General features: G+C 35.2%; 2 protein-coding genes across 3 annotated transcripts in view; one reads left to right on the plus strand and one right to left on the minus strand.

Moving 5' to 3' along the window:
• Positions 1–3088: 3088 nt before the first annotated feature.
• Positions 3089–8022, minus strand: LOC117110015 (E3 ubiquitin-protein ligase NRDP1-like). The gene is made up of 5 exons (XM_033252563.1): positions 7817–8022; positions 6864–6972; positions 6542–6588; positions 5906–6120; positions 3089–4721 (listed from the first exon to the last, which is right to left on the minus strand). The coding sequence occupies exons 1-5, from the start codon at positions 7873–7875 to the stop codon at positions 4567–4569; spliced, it is 585 nt and encodes a 194-aa protein (XP_033108454.1). The 5' UTR covers positions 7876–8022; the 3' UTR covers positions 3089–4566.
• A 55-nt stretch (positions 8023–8077) lies between these two features.
• Positions 8078–22907, plus strand: part of LOC117110014 (caspase recruitment domain-containing protein 11-like) — a 56390-nt gene continuing 41560 nt past the window's right edge. For both annotated transcript variants that reach the window (XM_033252560.1, XM_033252561.1), the window contains exon 1: positions 8078–8141. The gene's annotated coding sequence lies outside the window, so the exon portion shown is untranslated. The remainder of the gene's footprint in view (positions 8142–22907) is intronic.

Here is a 22907-nt window from a genome sequence, read left to right on the forward strand (position 1 = left end):
GTTCTTATGCAACAGTCGATCAGTTTGCTGGATAATAAGTGTCGTTCCGGAATAAAATGCTTGTTAGAGATATTGTTCTCTTGAATAAATGCCACTATTTAATAATAATAGGGCTACCAACCAATAAAATGCGGATCCCTTATTCCCCCTTCCTAAATCTTCCCCTGGTGGCACTTTAAATTTTTGCACCACCCTGCCTACACTAATGTTTTTTTTTGTTCATGTAAGGATGCCAACATGTCAGAAAATTGGTAACCGATAAATAACGCCCTTGATGTATTCATTCTTGGCTAAGCAAGAAAACCAACATTTTTTTTTTGGTGGTGTTGTTTAACAAATAATTTGGTTTAGAATTTTTAGAAAATTTGGCATCATGTGCGAGAAAATGGCCATTAGTATGTGCAAGATTATAATTTTAGGTAACATAAGGTATTATTGAAGGACACGTTATGTAACCACCATATTTAACTTCTGCCATTTCCCTGCCATCAATATTCAACAACCTAATAATTACAGTCTGTGGTAAAAAAATTTTTCCAATACTTTTCACATCATGATGTTTTCTACATCGTACAACATAGATGAATGAATTACCATAACTTTACAGTCTATTAACGTTTAGGTGTGAAAATGGTAACAATTGTTAGCACCAAACCAGTTACCCCATAGCACTTCCTAGATTCAGTAAAAAATATGCAAGTTAAAAAAAGCACCAAGTTAGATTATTAATCAGTAATATAATGGATAAATACAATGTTTCAAGTTTTTTAATTAGAATTATTAAAGTGGTTATTGTGTTTAACATACTGTAGATGATCGAATAAGCGCCACTCTCGAATAAGCGTGTGCCAAACATAATTTTTTTTCGCTAAGCGCCGTAGCACTTAATCAAGAGTATATATTACCATGTGTGTAATGGAATGCTTTGAGAAACAGGGTTTTAAATACAATGAAGGCCTAGACGGTGTTAAATTGAATAAATAACACAGTGAAGACACAAGCATTTCTTTATGAACTACAAGAATACATGAAATAGGTAACAATTAATTGGGCATGGAAGGTGCCACGCCAATATTTTTTATAAACGCCGCTCTCGAATAAATGCTGCGCTGAAGCCTCCAAAAATTGTATAAGCACAGCAGCGCTTATTCGAGCATTTAGGGTATTTATGGTTTTCAGTCAAGTATTGCAGGAGTTTTACACGTCCACTGTTAAGCCTAGTTCAGGCTATCAAATTTGATTTGACAAAAACTTGCGACAATACTGTACATGCGTAGATGAACAGAGCATTTGGCCAAGAGGTAATGTTCCTGCTTCGTCTGCTAAAAACCCCCCATTGAAATCCGGCTCTTATTACTCGGCTCCTCAAATAACCCTCACATGAGAGCGAGGCGAGGAAGGGGACATGGATGTATTATTGCCGCTGCGGGTCCACAGGAGCCCAGCCAAATTTCTAATTCCAAATTTGAAATAAACAAAATTTGTCATGATATCATGACCATATATGGGCATACAACAGTTTTTTTGTCAAAGAATATTTAATAACCTGGACAAAGCTTTATACTATTATGCTGCAAGCAGTAAAACTTTGTTTCCATGCAATCGCTACACACTATTGCCGAAAGCTTTCGGTGATGCTGATTGTTCGGTCGAATCAGGGGACCTTCCCGATTGCATCCGGGACAGTTACGCAGTACGATTGCTGTGAAAACACCGTAGCGAAAGTGTATCGATTTTAACGAAACCAGGTTTAAGTGAATTGAAATACCTGACCATAATAGTAGTAAAGTTTATAAAAAATGAATTAAATAAAATTTGTAATGTCCGAAGTTGTAGCGGCAAAAAAAAATCCATCCATATAAATGACATTTAAGGCTTATTTTTATACAGATTTAAAATGATATTTAAACTATATTTGAAATTTGAATGTAAGTGTAATTGTGTATAAATGTAAAGATTATATAGTACTGTAATTTAATTTTGTTTCTCAATGCATGCAATCTATCAGCAGTGAATTCAGAGCCTTTAATTGCTTTATCTTTATCCCACCCCTTTCCTGTACTGGCATGTGCATTTATAATCCCCCTTTTCATTGAGGTTATAAAGCACAGTTGTTTTCCCTGATAATTGGGTCAACAAGTGTTGCTGGTAATCAGCGCAGGAGCAGGCAACCCCCACCAGGTACCCATTTACCCAGTGCAGAGAAAGTGCCTTGCTCAGGGACACAATCGAAATACACAGCGAGAGATTGAAACCCCGTCCTCGAGGTTGGGAAACTAAACCGCCTCTTGTATAACTGTAAAGCTCTGTTAAATCTTAAATAACAACTCTCCCTATTCTACCCATCAAATTTATTGATAGATCACTATCAAATTTATGACTGACAGTGATGTACTTGAATTCAAGTCTTCCAGAGCTAGCCACCCATGAGATATCAAAGTAATTAGGTTGTTAAGTAGGGGCCCCTTCCCCTGATCAAATCGTTGACAATCTTTATTAGTGGGTTTTTTCTTGTTGTATACAACCAACTTTCAACAAAGACTGCTAATGAGGACCTAATAATTAATAAATCATTATACCATACATTAACCCTGGGTCATTATTCCTTTGTTTGGTTTTTATGACCATATTTTGTCACAAAGATAAATTAAATAATAACTCATCCACGAACCTTGTGTTGGCAAAGCACACATAAATTTAAAGAGAAGTACAAGATTTTTCAGTGACTTTTTGTAATTATTTTGTGTTACAAAGCACATGGAATATTAAGGCTCTTAATAGTTTTAATGATAGTAATGATATTTATTCAACAAAGCAAGTACATTCTTGCCAGGAGCAAGGAATAGGCATGAACTCAAACAGTAACTCTTACTCCAACATCAACAAGTTCTCATGATCTTGAAAGCAGTATAATAAAGGCAGTAGAGTATATTTGCTTTAACGGCCACCCACACAATCAGAAATCTTACTCACACTTCATCCCCCACTCTCTTCACCACTCCCTTCCCAAGGTAACATTAGAGTATTAACAATTTTAGACACCTTTTATCTTGAAAGAAGTTTAAATACTTTTGTTTTTATAAACAAGTTTTTAAAAGCTGCTGAATTTATTCCCTTCATTTATTACATATATTTTTCTTGAAAATGTTTTACAGTTACAATCTTGCCATTGTATAATGTATATCAATGTCATATGTTATCACAACTTTTTAAGATTTCATCAAGTTATGTTCCTGTCCACATGTTTTATGGTCCTGTATTACCAACCAAAATACATAATGTGAGTAGTAGTTGACAATGAATCATAAAGGCCTAGGCCTTCAGTAAAAAGGGGGTAAGACCTAGAACTGTCCACCCCCCACCCCAGGGGAAAAAAACCACAGTTTGTCGGGGAGAAAAAAAATTGTCTGTATTTTCTAACTCTAAATCAATTATATAACACTTTGGAACCCCTAAATTGTCCAAATTTTCATGTTCGCTTTGCTCTCGTCACAAACCTCAAAGCCCCAAATCCTGGCGCCACCCCTGGAAAATCTTAACCCTGATTTTCAAATGTCACTGTGGATGGGCATAACACTTGATGAAGTACAACTTGAAGACCTGTCCGCACTATCTATTTACATTGCATGTGTCAAATATATGTAATGTGACATCATCATGCCTAAATATGGGCACATCATACAAATTTGATAGTGTGGACAAAGAATGTGATGTGCCCATATATGGGTACAGTGACGTCATATCATATTATCAAATTGTATCAAAAACAGTTGAACGTGTTCAACTCTGTTCCATCACATTTTATGTGACGCTTTTTTTGATGGTGTATCTTTATGAAAGATATCACTCTATTTGATGAGTGATCACATATAATTCTTGCATTGAAATTGATTTGAAATATTTAACTTGTTTAGTGATATGCTTCACAATGTTTGTACTTAATAAATTCTTGTTATCACACACTCTGAAGTGTGATATTGTAACATTCAAATAATTGATTACCAATTGATTTTTTTTCCTGGCATTGAATGCTTCAACTTTGTAGCACATTAAAGTAATGAATTACAGTGTTCACACTTAAATTAAATTTAAGTATATATCTTGTAAAATATATATTTAAAATGTATTTTTTAACTTGATTTATAATGGCAACATTTGAATGCCAATGGTTAACATCCAAACTACTGTATTTCAAAATTATATATATTCTTTTGATTTTGAAAACTGTGAGATATGTATGTTTGTAAAAATATTAAAAATTATTTTCCATGTATAAGGATATTTGAGTGTCTCAATCATTATTATTTGTTTGATTTATTACCACATTTGTTGTTGTACAGTATGTAGTTATGGTGGGCGGGGCTAATGGTGGGCGGGGCCACCCAGACTTGAAGTTTTCCACCCAGTCTAAAGCTAATTTCATGGTCCTCCACTTAACCATTATTAACCCACTTACCACACAACCACCCTTAAAATGTCACCCCACCCTTAATTTTCTACAACTAGGGGTGTACAACCCTGTTTTGGTAATTGTAATCATCATCATTATTATAGTCACCACATAGATCATGTATTTTTATTTTCTTTGTTATTAAACATTGAAAGTAATAAATCCCTCTGACCCCCTCCATTGTGGAATAGACGCATCTTCAGTGATGGTTTGGCTGGCGTGGGTAGCGATTCACCATCTCCAAGTATGCTGTTGCCATCCTTGTTAGGCCCTGTCATAGGAAGTGATACAAGAAGATAATGATGATAAAGAGTGAAGAACTAAAGCAAGCACACCATCACTGCACAGGCATTCAAATTATTAAACTGTTTACTACTTTATATATGTGGAAGCGGTTTGGCACAGCAGGAGTGTAGTAATTGTAATTGAGAGAGGGCATCCTAGATTTTACCGTGGCTGTTCCAAAATGTGCATGTAAATCAGATATCAAAGTTTAAAAGTAATTGTAATTGCAAGAGGGCGGCCTACAGTGCGTTATTACAGAACTTGCACGCAGAAGTCGTGGAGAACGCTATCTTGTTATGATACATATATTATAACCATAAATAAGCCCTCCGACTATTATTTAATTATATTAATAATATAAATAAATTATTAAAATGTTGTAGCCAAAAAGAGGCTAAGTGAAAACACTGCAATGCTTGAGTTTCAACATATTTGTATTCAAAACTTTAATGTTAAGTTGAGGGCGCAATTGAAACGATGTTTAGCATAATTATGATTGGCTGAATCTAGAGCAGCCATCATATATGGTACACATACACAGCTCTGCATATTTCGAACATCGAATACATTGGGGTAGCACTCTAGTATTCTTATTATGAACACAGAGACCATACCGTAAAACCTCGAACTGAAGCCCTGGACTTCTCATTTTTGCGAACCTTCTTTTCGAGATGGGCTACTTTTTGAGATGGGCTTCTTTTCGAGACTACTTTTGCAAAGTAAAGAGGGAGGCTTCTTTTCAAAACAAATGCTGTAAATTTTGTGAAATTGTACAATTGAACAATAAATAAGGTCATTATAACATCAATCTGTATTATGGAGTATATTTAACTGGCATTAAATCAACATCTAATGTATAAACCAAGCTTGTTTTTAATTTATTATGTTTTCTGAAATACAGTGTAGGCACTGTACTATCTCGAAAAGAAGCCCAAGCTATTCTGAAAAGAAGCCAATGGTCTGCTTTTCGAGGTGGGCTTCTTTTCGAGGCTAATTTTGCAAACTAAAGAGGGGGCTTCAATTCGAGAAGGGCTTTGTCTCGAGATTAAGCCCACTGGGCTTAAATTAGAGAGGTTACAGTATCAAATGTATGAACGGTACATAATATTCATTCTGTAAATCTCGAGACTAGACTAAATTGTACAGAAGCATATTGCATGTTGCCCTTACCTGGTGTTAATACCTGGTTACTTGTTGTCCCCTTGAACATAAATTCAGGAAGGTTGACAGGGTTAAAGTCACAGGACTTTTTATGGGAGGCCAACTTTTGAAGCTGACCAATGAAATCGCATCCTGCTTTGCGAAAAGGGCATGCAACCATCTGATCCCCTATGATGTTTGCCAAGATGAAGTCATTATGAAGCTGCAAAGGTTGAAGGGGCACCCTAGAAAAGAATATCAAACACTTATTCAGATAAATTAAAAACTGTCATGATTACTTTTTTTTTTTAATTACTTAATTTTCTTGTTACTGTATAATTTTACAGTTCTGTACTGTTCATAGAATGCCTCTTCAAGTCAGCTTTGTTCTGTAAGCTGTAAGAGCAACACTCTTTCAATATTATGAAATAGGTAAATCCTACATATCTTATATATCAGTGGCGTATCTATCATCTGTGGAAATGGGGGAAGAAGGTGAAGTTTGAGGGTGGGGGGGGGAGTCTCGACAGATTTATTGAGGGGTGCTAGCTCACAACATAATGTGATATGAGGTCATTCAATAAGAAGGGTGGGGAGGGGGGAGTTTTTTTTTAAAGAGTGCCCTAGATACACCACTGCTATATGATGCTAATAATATGTACTTGCCTATCTTCTGGGCAGGTTTTCTTGTGCTTCAACCATGACGTTATGCACTGGTAAAAAGTAGGAAAATATTGTTATTAAACACAATTATACACAAGAATTTTTTTTTATCATACTTCCATGACAGTTATCTAAACTCCTTCGGGCCTTATTTTCCAAAAAGCGCGGACAGATTTCTAGGCCAAATTTTTGCGCGGAGAATATATTTCCGGTGCAGGCCTTAATTTACTATCTGGCCGTTATAGTTTACGGTACCGTACCTCTAGATACATCACTGAATTAAATGGTAGTGTTGAAAATATGCAAATTTATTTAAATAATTTACCTTTTTGCAGTAGCTATGACCACAGGGTGCACGCTGTGGTTTGATGAACACCTCCTGACAGATTGAGCAAAACAGATGACGGCTTACGGACTCAGGATTTAAAAAATATCTAAAAGTAAAATATATGAAATTATGTCTTGAGAATACCACTGCAAAAATGTATATAAATAGTAAAGTGTGATTAAAGGACATGTGATTGATTTCTTTTTCCTTCCTTTCTAAATACTTGGCTTGAGTATATGCCTATCGCAAACCAGTTCGGCTGCGATGTATGAAACACATTTTGTATTTTTTTATGTTTTCAGCCAATTCAAATAATTTAATGACTAATATCCTAATACTGATGATTATAATAAATACTAGGCCTAGTTTTGGCTTAAAAGGTAATATGTTTTTAGCCAATTCAAATAATTTAATGATTAATATCCTAATACTGATGATATATAGTAAATATTAGGCCTAGTTTTGGCTTAAAACTATTACTAAAGGTAATAATAAAAAGACCATAGCCCAGGAAATGCAAAAAAAAAGTTTTATTTATGTCAATTGGCCAATTGAATTGAAGGACGCCTAGGCTAGAGGCCAGGCACAACAGGCAAGAACGAGCGTAATTTCAAGTTTAACAAACTTAAAATTCATGGTAACTGGTGGGATCATAAGTATTACTAGGCCTATTTAGTATAACCTGGTGTTTTAGTCTATTTGGCAGACGTAGGCCTAGGCCTACACCCCAACCGACCCCCCCCCCCAATCTAGCCCTTCTTGCTGGAGGTCCTTGCTGGCTGGCTCACTCCGGACAGGTGGAGGAAAGGGCCTAGGCTAGTAGTAGTTGTTTTAACCACAGCCTAGGCTAGGCCCTCCTACAGCCTAGGCTAGGCCTCTCTGGGTAGGTAGCCTAGGCCTAGCCTAGGGCCTAGGTAGGCCTACCTAGGCCCCTACCTACCTAGGCCTACCTTTCTTCTTCGTCGTCCTGTTCGTCAATAGCTTCTCGTTTTCGTTTTTTACATGCCATAGAACTTGGAACTCCAGTCTAGGCCCTACACACTACTGCTACAGTAAGCCTATTGTACAGTACTAAAAATTTCACAAATCATTTTTGTTAGCTAAAAACTGATCCCTTGTTTTGTTTTAAAAACGACCTCCACAAACGTAACTTTCCCACGCTATGCGCCCTCTCACGGCTAGAATCTGTCAAACTCATGGTCAAACTTAACTAATTTCAACTTGGTGGTGGTGTCAAATGAAAAGTACAGTACACCATTTAGATAGGAATTGAAGGTAGGTGAAGCAACTGCGCTACTATTAACAATAGTAATATTATTATATTTATAGGTACATTGACAATAAACAGATTCCTTTTTAAGTAGTTTCATAGTTTCGAGTTTAATTGATAGTTTTTAGGCTATTTCGTCAGGCCGCTGGTGCTACAAACAGCTGATCCGTTTTCTTTTTCCGAATTCGGAGCGGTGGTAGGCAATGCAGAGTGCTGCTAAAAAGATATCCCAGTAACCTTGAATTGAAGATCGGACCGGAAGCTAAAGCTTGAGATTACAGCTGGTAGGACTACTTGTTAAGTGATTGATTTCATTGGAGACAATAGCCAATAAAACAGCGAAAATTACATATAGACCCCCCCCCCCCCTTGCAATGTTTAGTGTCTCCCATATAACACTTACCAATGTTTACATTGGACCTGGCTGAAACGCTGGCGGCGCCCTAACTGGAGGCAGAAAGGCTATCTTAACACTCTGACCACCAGCGTTTTGAAAAAATAGTATCAGCCACTGCCAGACATTTTAGCAAATTTTAACACTTTTCCAAAGCTCGTTGATTGTGTGTATGTGATCAGATTGACATGTAGTGAACACTACAAGAACTACAAACATGTTAGCTTTACTGTGTTGGGATTTACAATATGGTACCAAACATTTTATTCTAATCACAATCGGTGACCCGTAACAGTAAAATGAAAATGACTCACTTTTGGAGAATTACGTAATTTTGCACAACGAAGCTGAGATAATAGCGATTTCGTGAAAGTAAATCAATACCGCACAACGCTAATGTAAACAAACAAATAGCGAACTACTTACGGTCCAGACTGAATATAGTGTTGAAATTGTCAGTACATGTTGGTAATTACCCCATCTATCGGATTCCGTACAAAAACCTGAAACACGGAGATCTCCGTGTTTGGAGGTCGAGCGTTGCATTAGCAAACATGGAGATCTCCGTGTTTGGCGGCTGGAGTGTTAATACACTGTCTGGGTTACATTTATTTTTGTTGTGCCAAAAATATGAAAGCTACACGGATGATAATTACATATGACATATTTACATATATTAGGAATTGACAACAAAAATAAAAAGCGAAGAAACTTTCTATTTTCTATTCAATTTTTAAACTCATTGTAGTGTACTGCACTACAGAGTTGTTATTGTTGTTTATGGTTATAGTCATAACGCGTAAGTGTAAACAACGCGCGTATCAGCAGACGTGCTGTGTCACATTCGTTGTCGTTCTCATGCTGTTTGGGTTCCATGGCGAGCACATTGTTATACTATTCACTGTGTTAATGTGTTGAGTTTCAGGGTTCAATAGAGTTGTAAAAGAACCTAGTATGCGTGCATATGTCTTTGTATTTTTCGTGGCAAATACATAATACTCATCTCATCGGATGTTACCATATGTGCGAGCGCGCTAGGCCAAAAAAGTGCAAGAGTGTGGCGACATCGCCTCCGCCGGTGTGAAGGGCCTCGAATAGGTCTGTGAATTTTCTGTTTACCCCTCGGTGAGACTAGGCTAAATTTGACGAACGTTTTGAGGTATTCGTTAATAAATGGAATAATTACTCAGAAAGTAATCATTACAACAACATGGATGAAACTCACATATGACATAGTTACATATATTAGGAATCGACAACTAAAATAAAAGTCTAAAAAATTATGTTTTTACTATTATTATTCAATTTTGTTTTATTCTTCGGATGTTGCCAAGTGCAAGATCGCCAGACCATAAAAGCGAAAGCTTCATTACACAACAATTCCGCAGTTTAGCCGTGTTGCGCGATGGACGCTGAAAGCAATGTAGTGCAGAAGTTCAGCCTATGAGTTAGAAGCAAAGAAAAATGTATTTTCAGAATATATTCAATCCATTCGACTGCCTCAATATTACTTTTAAGCTACAAAAACGGTTAACTTAAAAACTTCTTTAGTGTTCTGCCCTCAGGCAGGTCCTTGACTGCCAGCTCCTCCACTGGCAACTACGGTGGCTGATTTCTGCCAAACAGTAAAAAAAAATATTTTTATTAGGGCATTATAATGCCCTATTACGGCGTTATAACATCCTATTACGGTGTTATAACGCCCTGATTAGGTTGAAACGGTTTACAGAAGGTGATAAATATAAGCCCTAGCTATTGTAAACATTTTACTGAATATTTGTCTTCAAATAGGCCTATTTAGCTCTGCCATTTTTGGGTTGAATTTACGTTTAGTTATATATTAAAAATAAGCTCAATTCCCTGTGCTGGCTCACAAACAAACAGCACAGGGAATTTGGCATGTTCCATTTTCTGAACTGAATAAGAAATGGTACCTGCTGTATCAAAGACTTGTTAAAATTCATTAAATGAATATATGCATGATAATGGACATATCTTATTTCTACAGTGTTATGAGCATAATTTGGCAATGTATTTTAATAGCCGAAAGTCCCCTGAATAATCTCAGATAAGATAGTATAATACATGAGGGAGATGTAAAGCCCCAAGTATGCACGCCATTGTGTCGGGATTCAATTTTTTCGACATTAATTATGTCATCATCAGGAATGAAAAATTATATACATATTTGCAAGCTTATATGCACAAGTACCAAAAGTGTTTAACCAATCAAAACATTACCTCTCTAGTAGGTGACATAGCTATCAATAGACTAAAGATCTAAGCTACAAAAAAACAAATTTGTTATACCCATTGTTAAGCAATGGGTATAGAAAATGCTTTTTTAAAACATTAGGATAGACCAGTTATTTACAGTTTAAACTTTAAACATATTACTGAGTATAGAGTTCAATCCCAATCCATTTTATATAAACATAAACATTTGAAAGAAATTAGAAAATATTCTGCTGTATTCATTATCACTCATCAGCAAGTACTGTCGAGTTATTTTATTCTCTTCATATTGTATTATAAAATACAATCCTATGCAATTCAAAAAAGTCAATGTAAAAAAATAAAATAAATCTGTTGTTGATAACTGTTTATACAAAGAAAAAACTTAATAATATATGGTAATATTTCTCAACACAGTATATGGTATGATTTTATTTCAAGTAGGTAACAGCATTCGTCAGTGTACAGTTTTATTCATAAGACAATAGTACTTTCAATTGATCCATTTTTCTGAATTGCTACCAGATCCTTATCCCTTATGTAATAATAAGGTTTCATCCTGATTTGCAATAGCAGCCTCAAATAATTCCATCACTCAATGTTTCACATCTTACTATTAAATTTCTCTATGGTTTTTGCTCTATTAAAAGTACTTAGTATATTATGTGTCTTTTTGCAAAAATTTGGAGAACATGACTTTGACCAGGAAGAACTTCTTTACTGCTTGACTTCAGCTTTCTGATGATGCAGAATGAAGCACTTGTGGGAAAGACAAATCAAACCAGTCACTGGTCGTAAATCCTGTTTAAGAGACAATGGCCAAAACATGCTGGAATGTATTAATAAATAAAATTGATTTTTGCGACAAGTAACTGGTTTGGCCTGTCTGTTTTACATTTGATTTGGCTGTGGTTCACCAACTTCCATTTCACTTGATTCTGTGTTCACCCTTATAAAACTTCTGGTCTGTGAAAAATAATTAAACAAACTAATTCAAAGAGCATGTTAAGGTTACTGTGATAATATAAATTTTAATTGTTTCATTTCAAATAAGTAGCAATGTAGTATAAGTATAATACAATATTAAATGTAGGTAGTGATGTTTTAATTGTAGAAAAAACTGACGTAAAAAATATTGATAAATATTATTTGCTTAAGTTAGTTTTGATAAATATTAATTACTATAGATTTATAGATTTTTAAATTACTCGTTTGGATTGTTTAGTGCTTTATCTTTAAACATATGTAAAAAAATATTAAAAATTTCGTTATCTTGATAGTGAAATTTACGGATTTGTGAAGTAGTCCACTTTAAACGCGTTTTTTTCTCAAAACATTTTCGTTGAAATTGAAGTTGGTGTCTCTTCGTGAAAACGGTGACGATTTGAGGAAACAGGCCTTCCTGTGAGCTCGTCTGATAGAGGCTTAGTGCTTATCAATGAAGTCAAGTATATATTTTTAGAATAAAATACAGTGCTATACTATTTTTAACGTTACATGTAACCACACACGTACTGTACCATCACTGAGATCTATTATATTCATCAGCTTAAACGGAAACCTCATGTAAACTGAGAATTCGTATTTGTCGTTTTCCACAGAGTTGCACATTGCTTAAAAGTACATATTTTATTGCTTAAAAGTACATATTTTTAGAACAAGATACAGTACCATACTATTTTTAACGTCACATGTAACCACATACGTACCTTTGAACAGATTCAGTGTACTTTTGATTACAGTACTTGAACTAGTACCACCATCACTGAGATCTATTGTTCATCAGCTTCAACGGAAACCTCATGTAACTGAGAATTCGTATTTGTGGTTTTTCACAGAGTTGTACATTCCTTAAATTTCTTTAAGCTGTTTACACAGTGGCACAACCGTACTCTTGATTTTTGTGTCTACTGTCCCCAACGGGGGCGTAGACACTATGTCATGATGTAGCGATTAAAGATGGCGGAAAAGTTTAATTCCGATTTAGGCATGATTGGTACTACTACCACGAGGTAGGGGGGGCGCTCTATTGACAATCAAATAGCGTCGGAACTCGAACAAAATTGCGTTCGAAACTCGAACACGTGTTATAGAGACGCAGCACGCGTTCGCCACAAACGCATTTTACCGTCATTTGAAGGACGCCCTCTAGAACATGGTAGTACTATTCGTGATCAACGACATAACGTGGTAACTCCAAGAGTTACTCATTTTTAAAATGTTTTTAGTGTAATATAGTAGTAGGCCTATACAGAATATTGTTATGAAAGAAAATTTCAGATACAATACAATACACACATCTGCATATTGAAGAACATAAGATAAAATTTAAAAAAACAAAATCTCCTGTATAAGGCAGTAGACACACGCTCCCGCTGGGAGCCTATTTTTACAACATGCATCACAAGATAATATAATACATACTTCAACATGCAACAGGCTCAGATTTATCATTAGATGAACTTCTGTTCAACATGGTTAACGCCATACTTGCAAGTTGTTTACCATTTACATTGGACAAATGGCATAGAAGGTATTTTGTGATTGGCTGAGGGCTTTGGAGCTGAGCCAAACTTCATTGTTAATCATCTTCTGATTGGCTATAGTTACGTAGCAATTATGTCCAACTTTGAACATAATTCTCATTTTTGGTTACAGTTTCCCCAAATTTACGATTGCCGACAATCATTGTATGTTACAGTATTAGTATTGACATTTTCAGTGGCGGATTTAGGGGGGGGGGGCATAAGGGGTGTACGTCCCCTCTATTTTTGTATTTTTTTATTTTCAAAAACTGGCAATACAAGTTAACATTAATAAAGTGCTAGAGGCTTAAGTGAATTCTCCCCTTGTTCCCCCTACCAAAGTTTCTTCCCTGAGACCCTCACTCACACAATACGCGCACCCCCTCCCCCCTTTTTTCTTGCGGGGCTGGATCCCTTGATTTTTGTTCAAAAGCCAGGTAGCCCTGATCGGTGGGTCACAGAATTGAACGTTTTCGATCCTCAACCAACCGTCATCATGCTGGATAGGTCACCCTTGTGAAATATTATTGAATAAAAATTTATTATGGACAAGGTTCCGTTTACAGTATAGGAAGTTCAATGTTCTAAGTGACCTAGTTTAGTTTAGTGCATAAATCTGATATCAAGGTTAAGACACTATTGATGTGCAATTAATTTTTTTTTCTCATGCTGTAGAGGAAATTACAGCATTATAATGGGCATCAACAGCTTGTTGAAGGCCACAAACATATTTCCTTCTACCAATCGTAAGGAAATATTAAAGTAATTTTATGCATTTTTGCGGTAACTCAAGTTAAAATTATAATTTAGAAATTTTAGCTGGGTCCCTGAGGACTCGTTGCAGCTATATTGCAGCAACTAAAGTACACTGACATGTAAAACAAATTAACAGCCTGGGCTGATCCAGGATTTGAAAGATGGATGTTCAAAATGTTTCTAAAAACCCCAAAAAGAAAGGGAGATCTGTTGGGGGGGGGGGCTTCACATTTTGTCACAAAATTTGTCCGAACCCCTAAAACCTCCCCCCCCCCCCCCCCCCCCCCCCAGATCCGCCACTGATTAATGTCGTTTGTCTCACCTAACTTCTTCCATGGTAAGGACTATTCAAGCTCTGGGACACTATTCATAAATTAATTCCTAGAAATAATCAAAAGATCAACAAAGTTTGTACTATAGATGGATACACATCAAATGATAAGGAAACCGCTAATATTTTCAATAGCCACTTTACTTCTGTCGGAATTAATCTTGCTTCTAACTTCCCTGAATACAAGAATAATGTTTTACGAAATGATTGTAATGTTTTAGATAAGTTTGAATTTTAATTTATCACTAAAGAGTTTGTTTTCAATGAAATTTGTAAATTTTCTTCCAGTAAAGCTAAAGGTCTTATGGGATTTATTGTAAATTACTCAAACTTGCTGCACCTGTAATTTGTGATTCTCTATCATATATTTTCAATCTGTCATTGTTAACATCTTCATTTCCTGATGAATGGAAATGTGCAAAAGTCACCCCCATTTTTAAGGAAGGTGATAAGAGTGACCCAAATAACTATAGGCCCATCTCTGTCTTACCTATGATTTCTAAGATCCTTGAACGGGCAGTTCATGATCAATTATATAAATATTTTACTAAAAATAATATCCTAAACGAATCTCAATCTGGATTTAAGAAAAACCACTCTACTCAAACCACTTTGCTTGATGTTCGGTGAGTCGAATTGCCGAGCGGTTAGCAGGGGCGCCGCAAGCTATAGCCATAATATCGGCGCTGGTTCGAACGGCACGCTCGCCTATGGTTCTGGTGGTAGAACAATTCTTCTCGGATAAGGACTATACCTGTCTCTTATACACATCTAGATGTGTATAAGAGACAGCTCCTGTATAAGGCAGTAGACACACGCTCCCGCCGGGAGCCTATTTTTAAATAATGTATGAGACAGTGTATTGAAAAATGATAGAAAAGTAAATTTTTCTAAATTTCTTATCAATACCATGACAGATGAAATGAGATTGTTATTCCTTCGTGAATAAAGTGCATGAAACCCAAAGACATTTATATAAATACAATATGAAAAACAATGACTATGCCTATTATATTTATCGAGTTGATGGGTATTGTGTGCTTTGAATACTCAGGCGGTCGAATATACTATGCATTATTTAATAAACTTATTGATAGATTAATTGATTGATTTATGTCTTTCTAGCCGTGGACAAGGTCAGTCACTCTTTCTTTCTCCGGAAAATACTTGCACCAGCCCTATGCCAGACTATACCTGGTAAAAAATCTGTTACCTGGAGTGTGATACTTGGAGTATGTATTATATTTATGTTCTTCATTCAAGCTTTTCTCCCTCTTGAAAAAGGTCAGGTAATTTTTGTCTCATTCTTAAGCTTTGTCTACACTATCAAATTTCATCAAAAAATCATCGCATAAAATGTGATGGAACATAGAGTTGAACACGTTCAACTTTTTTTTTATACAATTGGATGATGTGTGATATGACGTCATCGTACCCATATATAGGCACATCACATTTTTTTTTTCACATAAAGTTTGATAGTGTAGACAAGGTTTTGTCACAAAATTTGTCCGAACCCCTAAAACCTCCCCCCCCCAGATCCGCCACTGATTAATGTCGTTTGTCTCACCTAACTTCTTCCATGGTAAGGACTATTCAAGCTCTGGGACACTATTCATAAATGAATTCCTAGAAATAATCAAAAGATCAACAAAGTTTGTACTATAGATGGATACACATCAAATGATAAGGAAACCGCTAATATTTTCAATAGCCACTTTACTTGTCGGAATTAATCTTGCTTCTAACTTCCCTGAATACAAGCATAAAGTTTGTTTTAGATAAGTTTGAACTTTAAATTATCACTAAAGAGTTTGTTTTCGATGAAATTTGTAAATTTTCTTCCAGTTAAAAGGTCTTGATGGGATTGATTGTAAATTACTCAAACTTGCTGCACCTGTAATTTGTGATTCTCTATCATATATTTTCAATCTGTCATTGTTAACATCTTTATTTCCTGATGAATGGAAATGTGCAAAAGTCACCCCCATTTTTAAGGAAGGTGATAAGAGTGACCCAAATAACTATAGGCCCATCTCTGTCTTACCTATGATTTCTAAGATCCTTGAACGGGCAGTTCATGATCAATTATATAAATATTTTACTAAAAATAATATCCTAAACGAATCTCAATCTGGATTTAAGAAAAACCACTCCAGTCAAACCACTTTGCTTGATGTTCGGTGAGTCGAATTGCCGAGCGGTTAGCAGGGGCGCCGCAAGCTATAGCCATAATATCGGCGCTGGTTCGAACGGCACGCTCGCCTATGGTTCTGGTGGTAGAACAATTCTTCTCGGATAAGGACTATACTGTAGGCCCAGTGTATACAATGGCTCGTGTGCACTATAAAGAACCCTGTACATCCTTCGAGAAGAGTAGGGGGATACCCCGGTGTACTGGAACAGACAGCCCATGTGGTGGACGACGAGAGTTGCTGGTACCGGGTTACCGGGTAGCACAGACACGAAGGGACCCTTAGGGGCGAAGAAAGTCATTGATCGAGTTCCTAGTCCACATTTCAAGCGCCCTGAGCATCTTACATTAGATGGATTTGTGCGCTATATAAAACTACACTATTATTATTATTATTATTATATTCTCAAAAACACTGACAAAGGTAATGTAACTGCAGCCCTTTTTCTTGATCTGAAAAAGGCCTTCGACACAGTCAATCACATTATTTTAATTGATAAGCTCAGAAAATATGGTATTAGTGATGTCGCCCTAGATTGGTTTAATTCATATTTAAGTAATCGGTCACAAATTGTTTGTATTAAGTCAGATTGTAAAAATGTTTTTATTGGTATCCCACAAGGATCCATACTGGGACCGCTGCTTTTTATAATTTATGTTAATTCTCTCCCAAACAGTGTTTCATGTAAATCTGTTATGTACGCTGATGACACCACTTTGCTATGTAGTTCATTGGACACACTAACACTTCAGAATGAATTAAAGCATAATCTTGACAAAATTGTTAATTGGTTTAATGAAAATCAACTGACACTAAACATTAAAAAGACTAAATTTCTAAAAAATGCTCTAAAATAATTAATCTCTATTTTGTAATTAAGTCCTTTTTGTTAAAATTTCCTTATATTTTCCTTTTCATTTTATCACTTTTGTATTTTTTATGTTATAACTGGACCAGAATGAAAACCAGTGCATTTGCATTGAGCGTGCCATCCAGTATAAAGGAAGTTGAATAAATAAATAAAGGTGCTGAGTGGTCAGACTCCAGTGGCCTATTGTAATGTAGTATTAATGTTCAATGGTATTAACTTGCATAACCATTGGAATCGATACCCTTCACCTGATAAATGACTTAAATTAGTTTGAAAGTTTTAATGGTCAACTTGAGTATACAGATAATCAAATAATATAACTGGACATTGTATAACTTTACCCTAGGCAGTTGGACTTGGCCTTTCTCACACTATGAGTCTATGATTGTCAGTTCTGAGCCTAAGCTCTGAAGTTTGTGATAATTAATTACCAGTTTTTTGGTAAACAAGTTACTAAATCATAGAGAAAGAATTTCTCTATGATCCAATCAGAAACTCTAAAAGTATGGGGTGACTTACTTGAGACACACCCCCATTACCTAAAGTATAATATGCAAACACCCCCATATCACTGAATCAGGAGTAGTCAGTCAGTAGTCTGTATTCAGTAGTTAGGAGTACACAGAAGAAAAGTACAGGGCTGAGCTGACTCCACTCTAAAAGGGTTCTCTAACATCTGAAACCTGGAGTTTAGCTGATTGTAACCAATGTACAGTTTGTGTGAATAAAAGTTTGCAGTGAACTAAAAGGAACTGTGCATACTACTCATTAAAAGTCGACAACAACTAACCGATATTTAATACTATACAAATGTTGCTATTTAAGGTTTTAAACTGCTACATCAGACCAATATCGATATCAATTTATAAGTAGCATAATTAGTAGAAGATCTGCTATAGCAAATAACGCTGCTATAAATTGCTTTTGGACAGCTTTACCAATGCTGTATTTTTTGAGCTACAGTATACCGTAAAACCTCGAATTGAAGCCCAGTGGGCTTAATCTCGAGATGGAGTCCATCTCGAATTGAAGCCCCTTCTTTAGTTTGCAAAATTAGCCTCGAAAAGAAGCCATGGGCTTCTTCTTAGCATACTGTAGGCTTTTTTTCAGAGAAAGCACAGTATATACACAATTAATTTTTTAAGACTCAAAAAATCTGTCTTCAAAAATCTTCCTTCTATTTGTTTTATGCTTGTTTTATGCTTCCTTTTTCCCCAAGCATAATTTTTCTAGCAATTATAGTTCTAAGCATATTGTAGAACCTGTGCGCAGAGGCTGCAGTATTCCCAAGATGGCAAATTATTTACCTTGTGCCAAGGTAATGACCATAGACTTTCATCAGAATAGGGATTTTCTGTAGTTGAGCCCGCCATCCCCCCCCCCCCCAAAATCAGGTTGAAACCAATCTGCTGCACCATAGCATAGCATAGCATGGTAGAGTGTATACATTCATACCTGTTTACCTAAATATACTTGCAGTTTCTAGTTCTCGTTTATAAACAGGGTTTCTGCATCACGGTTGTTATAAATATTGACAATCAATATTGATAGAAAATAACTGTGTGAAGGTAACATTATGAGATGTTTGATCTTTTTATTTTCATTGTAGATACAAATATTAAGGAAATCACATAAAACATATTCCAGGGTGGCAGATCGCCTTCACAGAAATCACAAGACAAACAGAGAAAACATCAAAATGGAAACTAAAACTACGGGTACAAGGTTTATAAATACTACTAGACTAGAAATGAATTTACAGCAAAATAAATGATCGGGTGAAACATTTAGGCTACATCTCAGCTCACATATAACAGTTCAATAGCATGGGTTTCAAAACGAAAAAAAGAATATATATTACTGTAGTAATAGGCTATACAATAGTCTATTGTTCACTAATTCTATAAACATCCCTCCCCATAAATCATGTTCTGTGGTATGTTGGAAGCAGTTCAAGAGGTGCCGCTTAATGTGGTGGAATTGTTAAATTGAATACCTTTCGAGCCACGGAGACGTGACTTGATCAGTCAGTTCTATTGAATACCTCACGAGCCATGGAGACGTGACTTGATCAGATTGTTTAATAGGCCTTTCTGTTTCAGGGTGTCAATCAAATTTAACGTTCGTTCTTGTGAATTCATAAACGCAGGAGGTTTTGTAGCTCTTCCTTTAGCGAATAATCACGAATAAAGTAATGGATTCTAGTTGCTGTTCAGTTGACTGGAATAGTCGTAGTAGCCTGGGTTTGTTTTGTTTGTTTTATTGTTTTTTACCACACACACATAAAATATATATTAATCAATGATATATATTACAGTTGAAATTACATTTTATAAATAAAAAAATAAAAAAAGAAGTGTGCGGTAGGAAGTCAAAATAAGTTTGTAAAACAAACTTTAAGACATGACCACCAATAATAAATAATAAATAATAATATAATAATAAATAATAATAATAATAGTAATAATAATAACAATGATAACAACAATAGTAATAATACTGAACACACACACACACACACACACACACACACAAACACACACACATGCAAGCATGCACACACACATACACATACAGTATATTATAAATTTAAAATAAAAGATATATATAAAAAATTAAATATGAAATGAATAAATAAATAAATAACAAATAAATAAATAAAGTAAAATATTCATAATACTATAAATTAAAATAGTACAGTAGATACGTTAGTCGTAATAACAATAAGTCAGTAATTACAATAAGATAATTGCCATGCGTTTTGCATCAGAAGAATTAATACGAAGCGATGCCTGGCCCAACTCAATGCGCTGCACGTACCGAATGCCCAGCATACTCTCAAACACCCACAGTTGGGGGGTGGGGGAGAAAAAAACTCACTGGTTTGTTGAAGGTCGTGGGTCACCACGCGCAAGTTAACACGAAAACCCCAAAACTTAAAAACTAACCAGGACAGGGCCAGCAATGTGCATCGCACAAAAACATGTATTATTCCACAAACGCACATGAATACGTACATTTACGCTATTGATTTGTGGGCCTTATAGCAACAATGCCGAAGGGGCAGGGCTTAAAAGAATATTAATGCATTGTGTAATATTGTGGTTGGTCGGTTGGTCGCAGGTGACTTTCAATGAGAGGTAAACACAGTTCTTTTGTACCAATATACTGCAAAGTTTTATTCAGCATCAACTATTCCACTGTACATAATACACAATTGACTACTAACTCCAGGTAATACTCAGATGTTATTAGAGTTGAACCCATTCAGAGTCAGAGTGGGGTCAGTTCTTGATCTGTTCTCTCTGGTGTCTGATCACTTCTCTATCTGATTCAGTGAGGTGGGGTGTTTTCCTATTATACGTCTTGAGGTAATGGGGATGTGGTTCGATTAAGTCACCCCATACTTTTAGAATTTCTGATTGGATCATAGAGAAATTCTTTCTCTATGATTTAATAACTTGTTTACCAAAAAGTTGCTAATTAAGATATTACAAACTTCAAGACGTAGGTTTAAAACTCTCAATCATAGATTCATAGTATGAGAGAGGTCAAGTCCAATTGACTAGGGTAAAGTTATAAATGACCAATTGTATGATGAGAGGCCATATTCTGCTTGAATACATCACCAAGTTATTTTGTTGCAATTTCTGTATGAAATATTTAAACTATTGGGCAAACACCCTAAACTATCAACCTATATTTTCCTATTTCTTATTCTACCATAAAACTGTCTTATTTCTAATACTATTATATACTATCTACTATGTACACGTATATTCTAATATTTTAATATTAATTAATTTATCAAGTAATTTATATAATGAATTATTAAATAAGTGATTAAAAAACAAAATTATTTTTATACATTAAAAATTAACTTAGGCCTATTCTTCATGTGTTTTAATAAGTAGATTTTGATATGTACATACAGAACAATGCGTAAACATACAGAACATAATTATACACGTTATCTACATGTGCTAATTTTCAAAGAGACAGGAAAGAACTTTCATCATAGCAGAACAAACAACAGAACCACATTCACATACTGCGACGCACTAGACATGATTATGTTCATGCAATCATATTGTACATTTATACGTACTTACATGGTAAGACATTTGTTTTAGTTTGTTTTCTAAACATTACTTATTCTTTATTTCATATAAAGAGATTTTGGAAATCACTTAAGGTCCGATTCCATTTCAAATTATGAAAAGTGTAGGCTGTGGCACCGAGACCTCTGACGATTTAGTGCCCAAAAATGTTTACAAAAACATAATGCAATAATGGCTACTATTGTAGCAAAGGATTGCAATGCGGAAAAAAATAAACAAGGGGAAGCAATAACGGAAGAGAGCAGGGAAGGGGAACAAATTAATTTTTTTATTTAGTGTAAATATGTTTTGCGCCCGAGCAGATTTAATTCTGACATTTTAAATAAGAATGAAAGCATCCAAACCTAATCACATGACAACCATAGGCAGATTGTCAGAGAAAGGCTGTAATTGGCTGAAGTATCAACCTATGTAGTTAACACACATTAATGAAAGAAAAGAAAAAATTTTAATAATACAGTGGTAGGCATTACGTACATAATGAAACGCTAAATTCAACTCTATAATACCCTTGTCATTATTGAAGCAAAATTTCTAAAGAATTTTTTTTTTTCAAGTACAATAATTCAAAAACAATATAATCGAAAGCGAAATTATCAAGCAGTATTTGATAAGAATAGGAAAAAGGATGTAAATGTGCGTGTAAAAATTCGCTTTTAAAGCAAACTGCTTGTGTACAGGTATGTTTGTTATTATGTAGCAAGTTGTGTAGAAAATAGTAAGGAACAATTACATGCGCGTTTTATTGACATTGAATCAGTTAGGGGATTCCCCTTTTCAGCACCATAGCATGTTAGGCATAGTGGGTGGTAATGGAATTCCATTCAAACACAGTACTGTACTACAAATCCTGTGTTATTGTATTAAACCTCATGGGAGTTACTTTAGCAACTAGTAAAATAGTGCTATGCCTAAATTAACCATCTAAAAAGAGGAAATAAATTCCAAAAATTCACAATTAATTCAGTAAATTACAATCACATATTTTGCCATGGAACTTATCAAAAACTGACAAACATAAAAATGGGCCTTCTCTTTCTTTTTGCAGAGTTTGAATGAGAAAAACATTTTTTTCCTTTTATTTTGTAATTTGGCAATGTTTAAATTGATGTTGTAGTGATGTATTATATGATTATTTAATTTTTATTTCAAACAAACAATCGTCCAACAGGAACACGTCAGCACCATAGCATGTTAGGCATAGTGGGTGGTAATGGAATTCCATTCAATTACAGTACTGTACTACAAATCCTGTGTTATTGTATTAAACCTCATGGGAGTTACTTTAGCAACTAGTAAAATAGTGCTATGCCTAAATTAACCATCTAAAAAGAGGAAATAAA

This window comes from Anneissia japonica, unplaced genomic scaffold (assembly GCF_011630105.1).
Source record: "Anneissia japonica isolate Jap-2015-1 unplaced genomic scaffold, ASM1163010v1 scaffold4031_len268452_cov156, whole genome shotgun sequence".
Classification (NCBI taxonomy): domain Eukaryota; kingdom Metazoa; phylum Echinodermata; class Crinoidea; order Comatulida; family Comatulidae; genus Anneissia; species Anneissia japonica.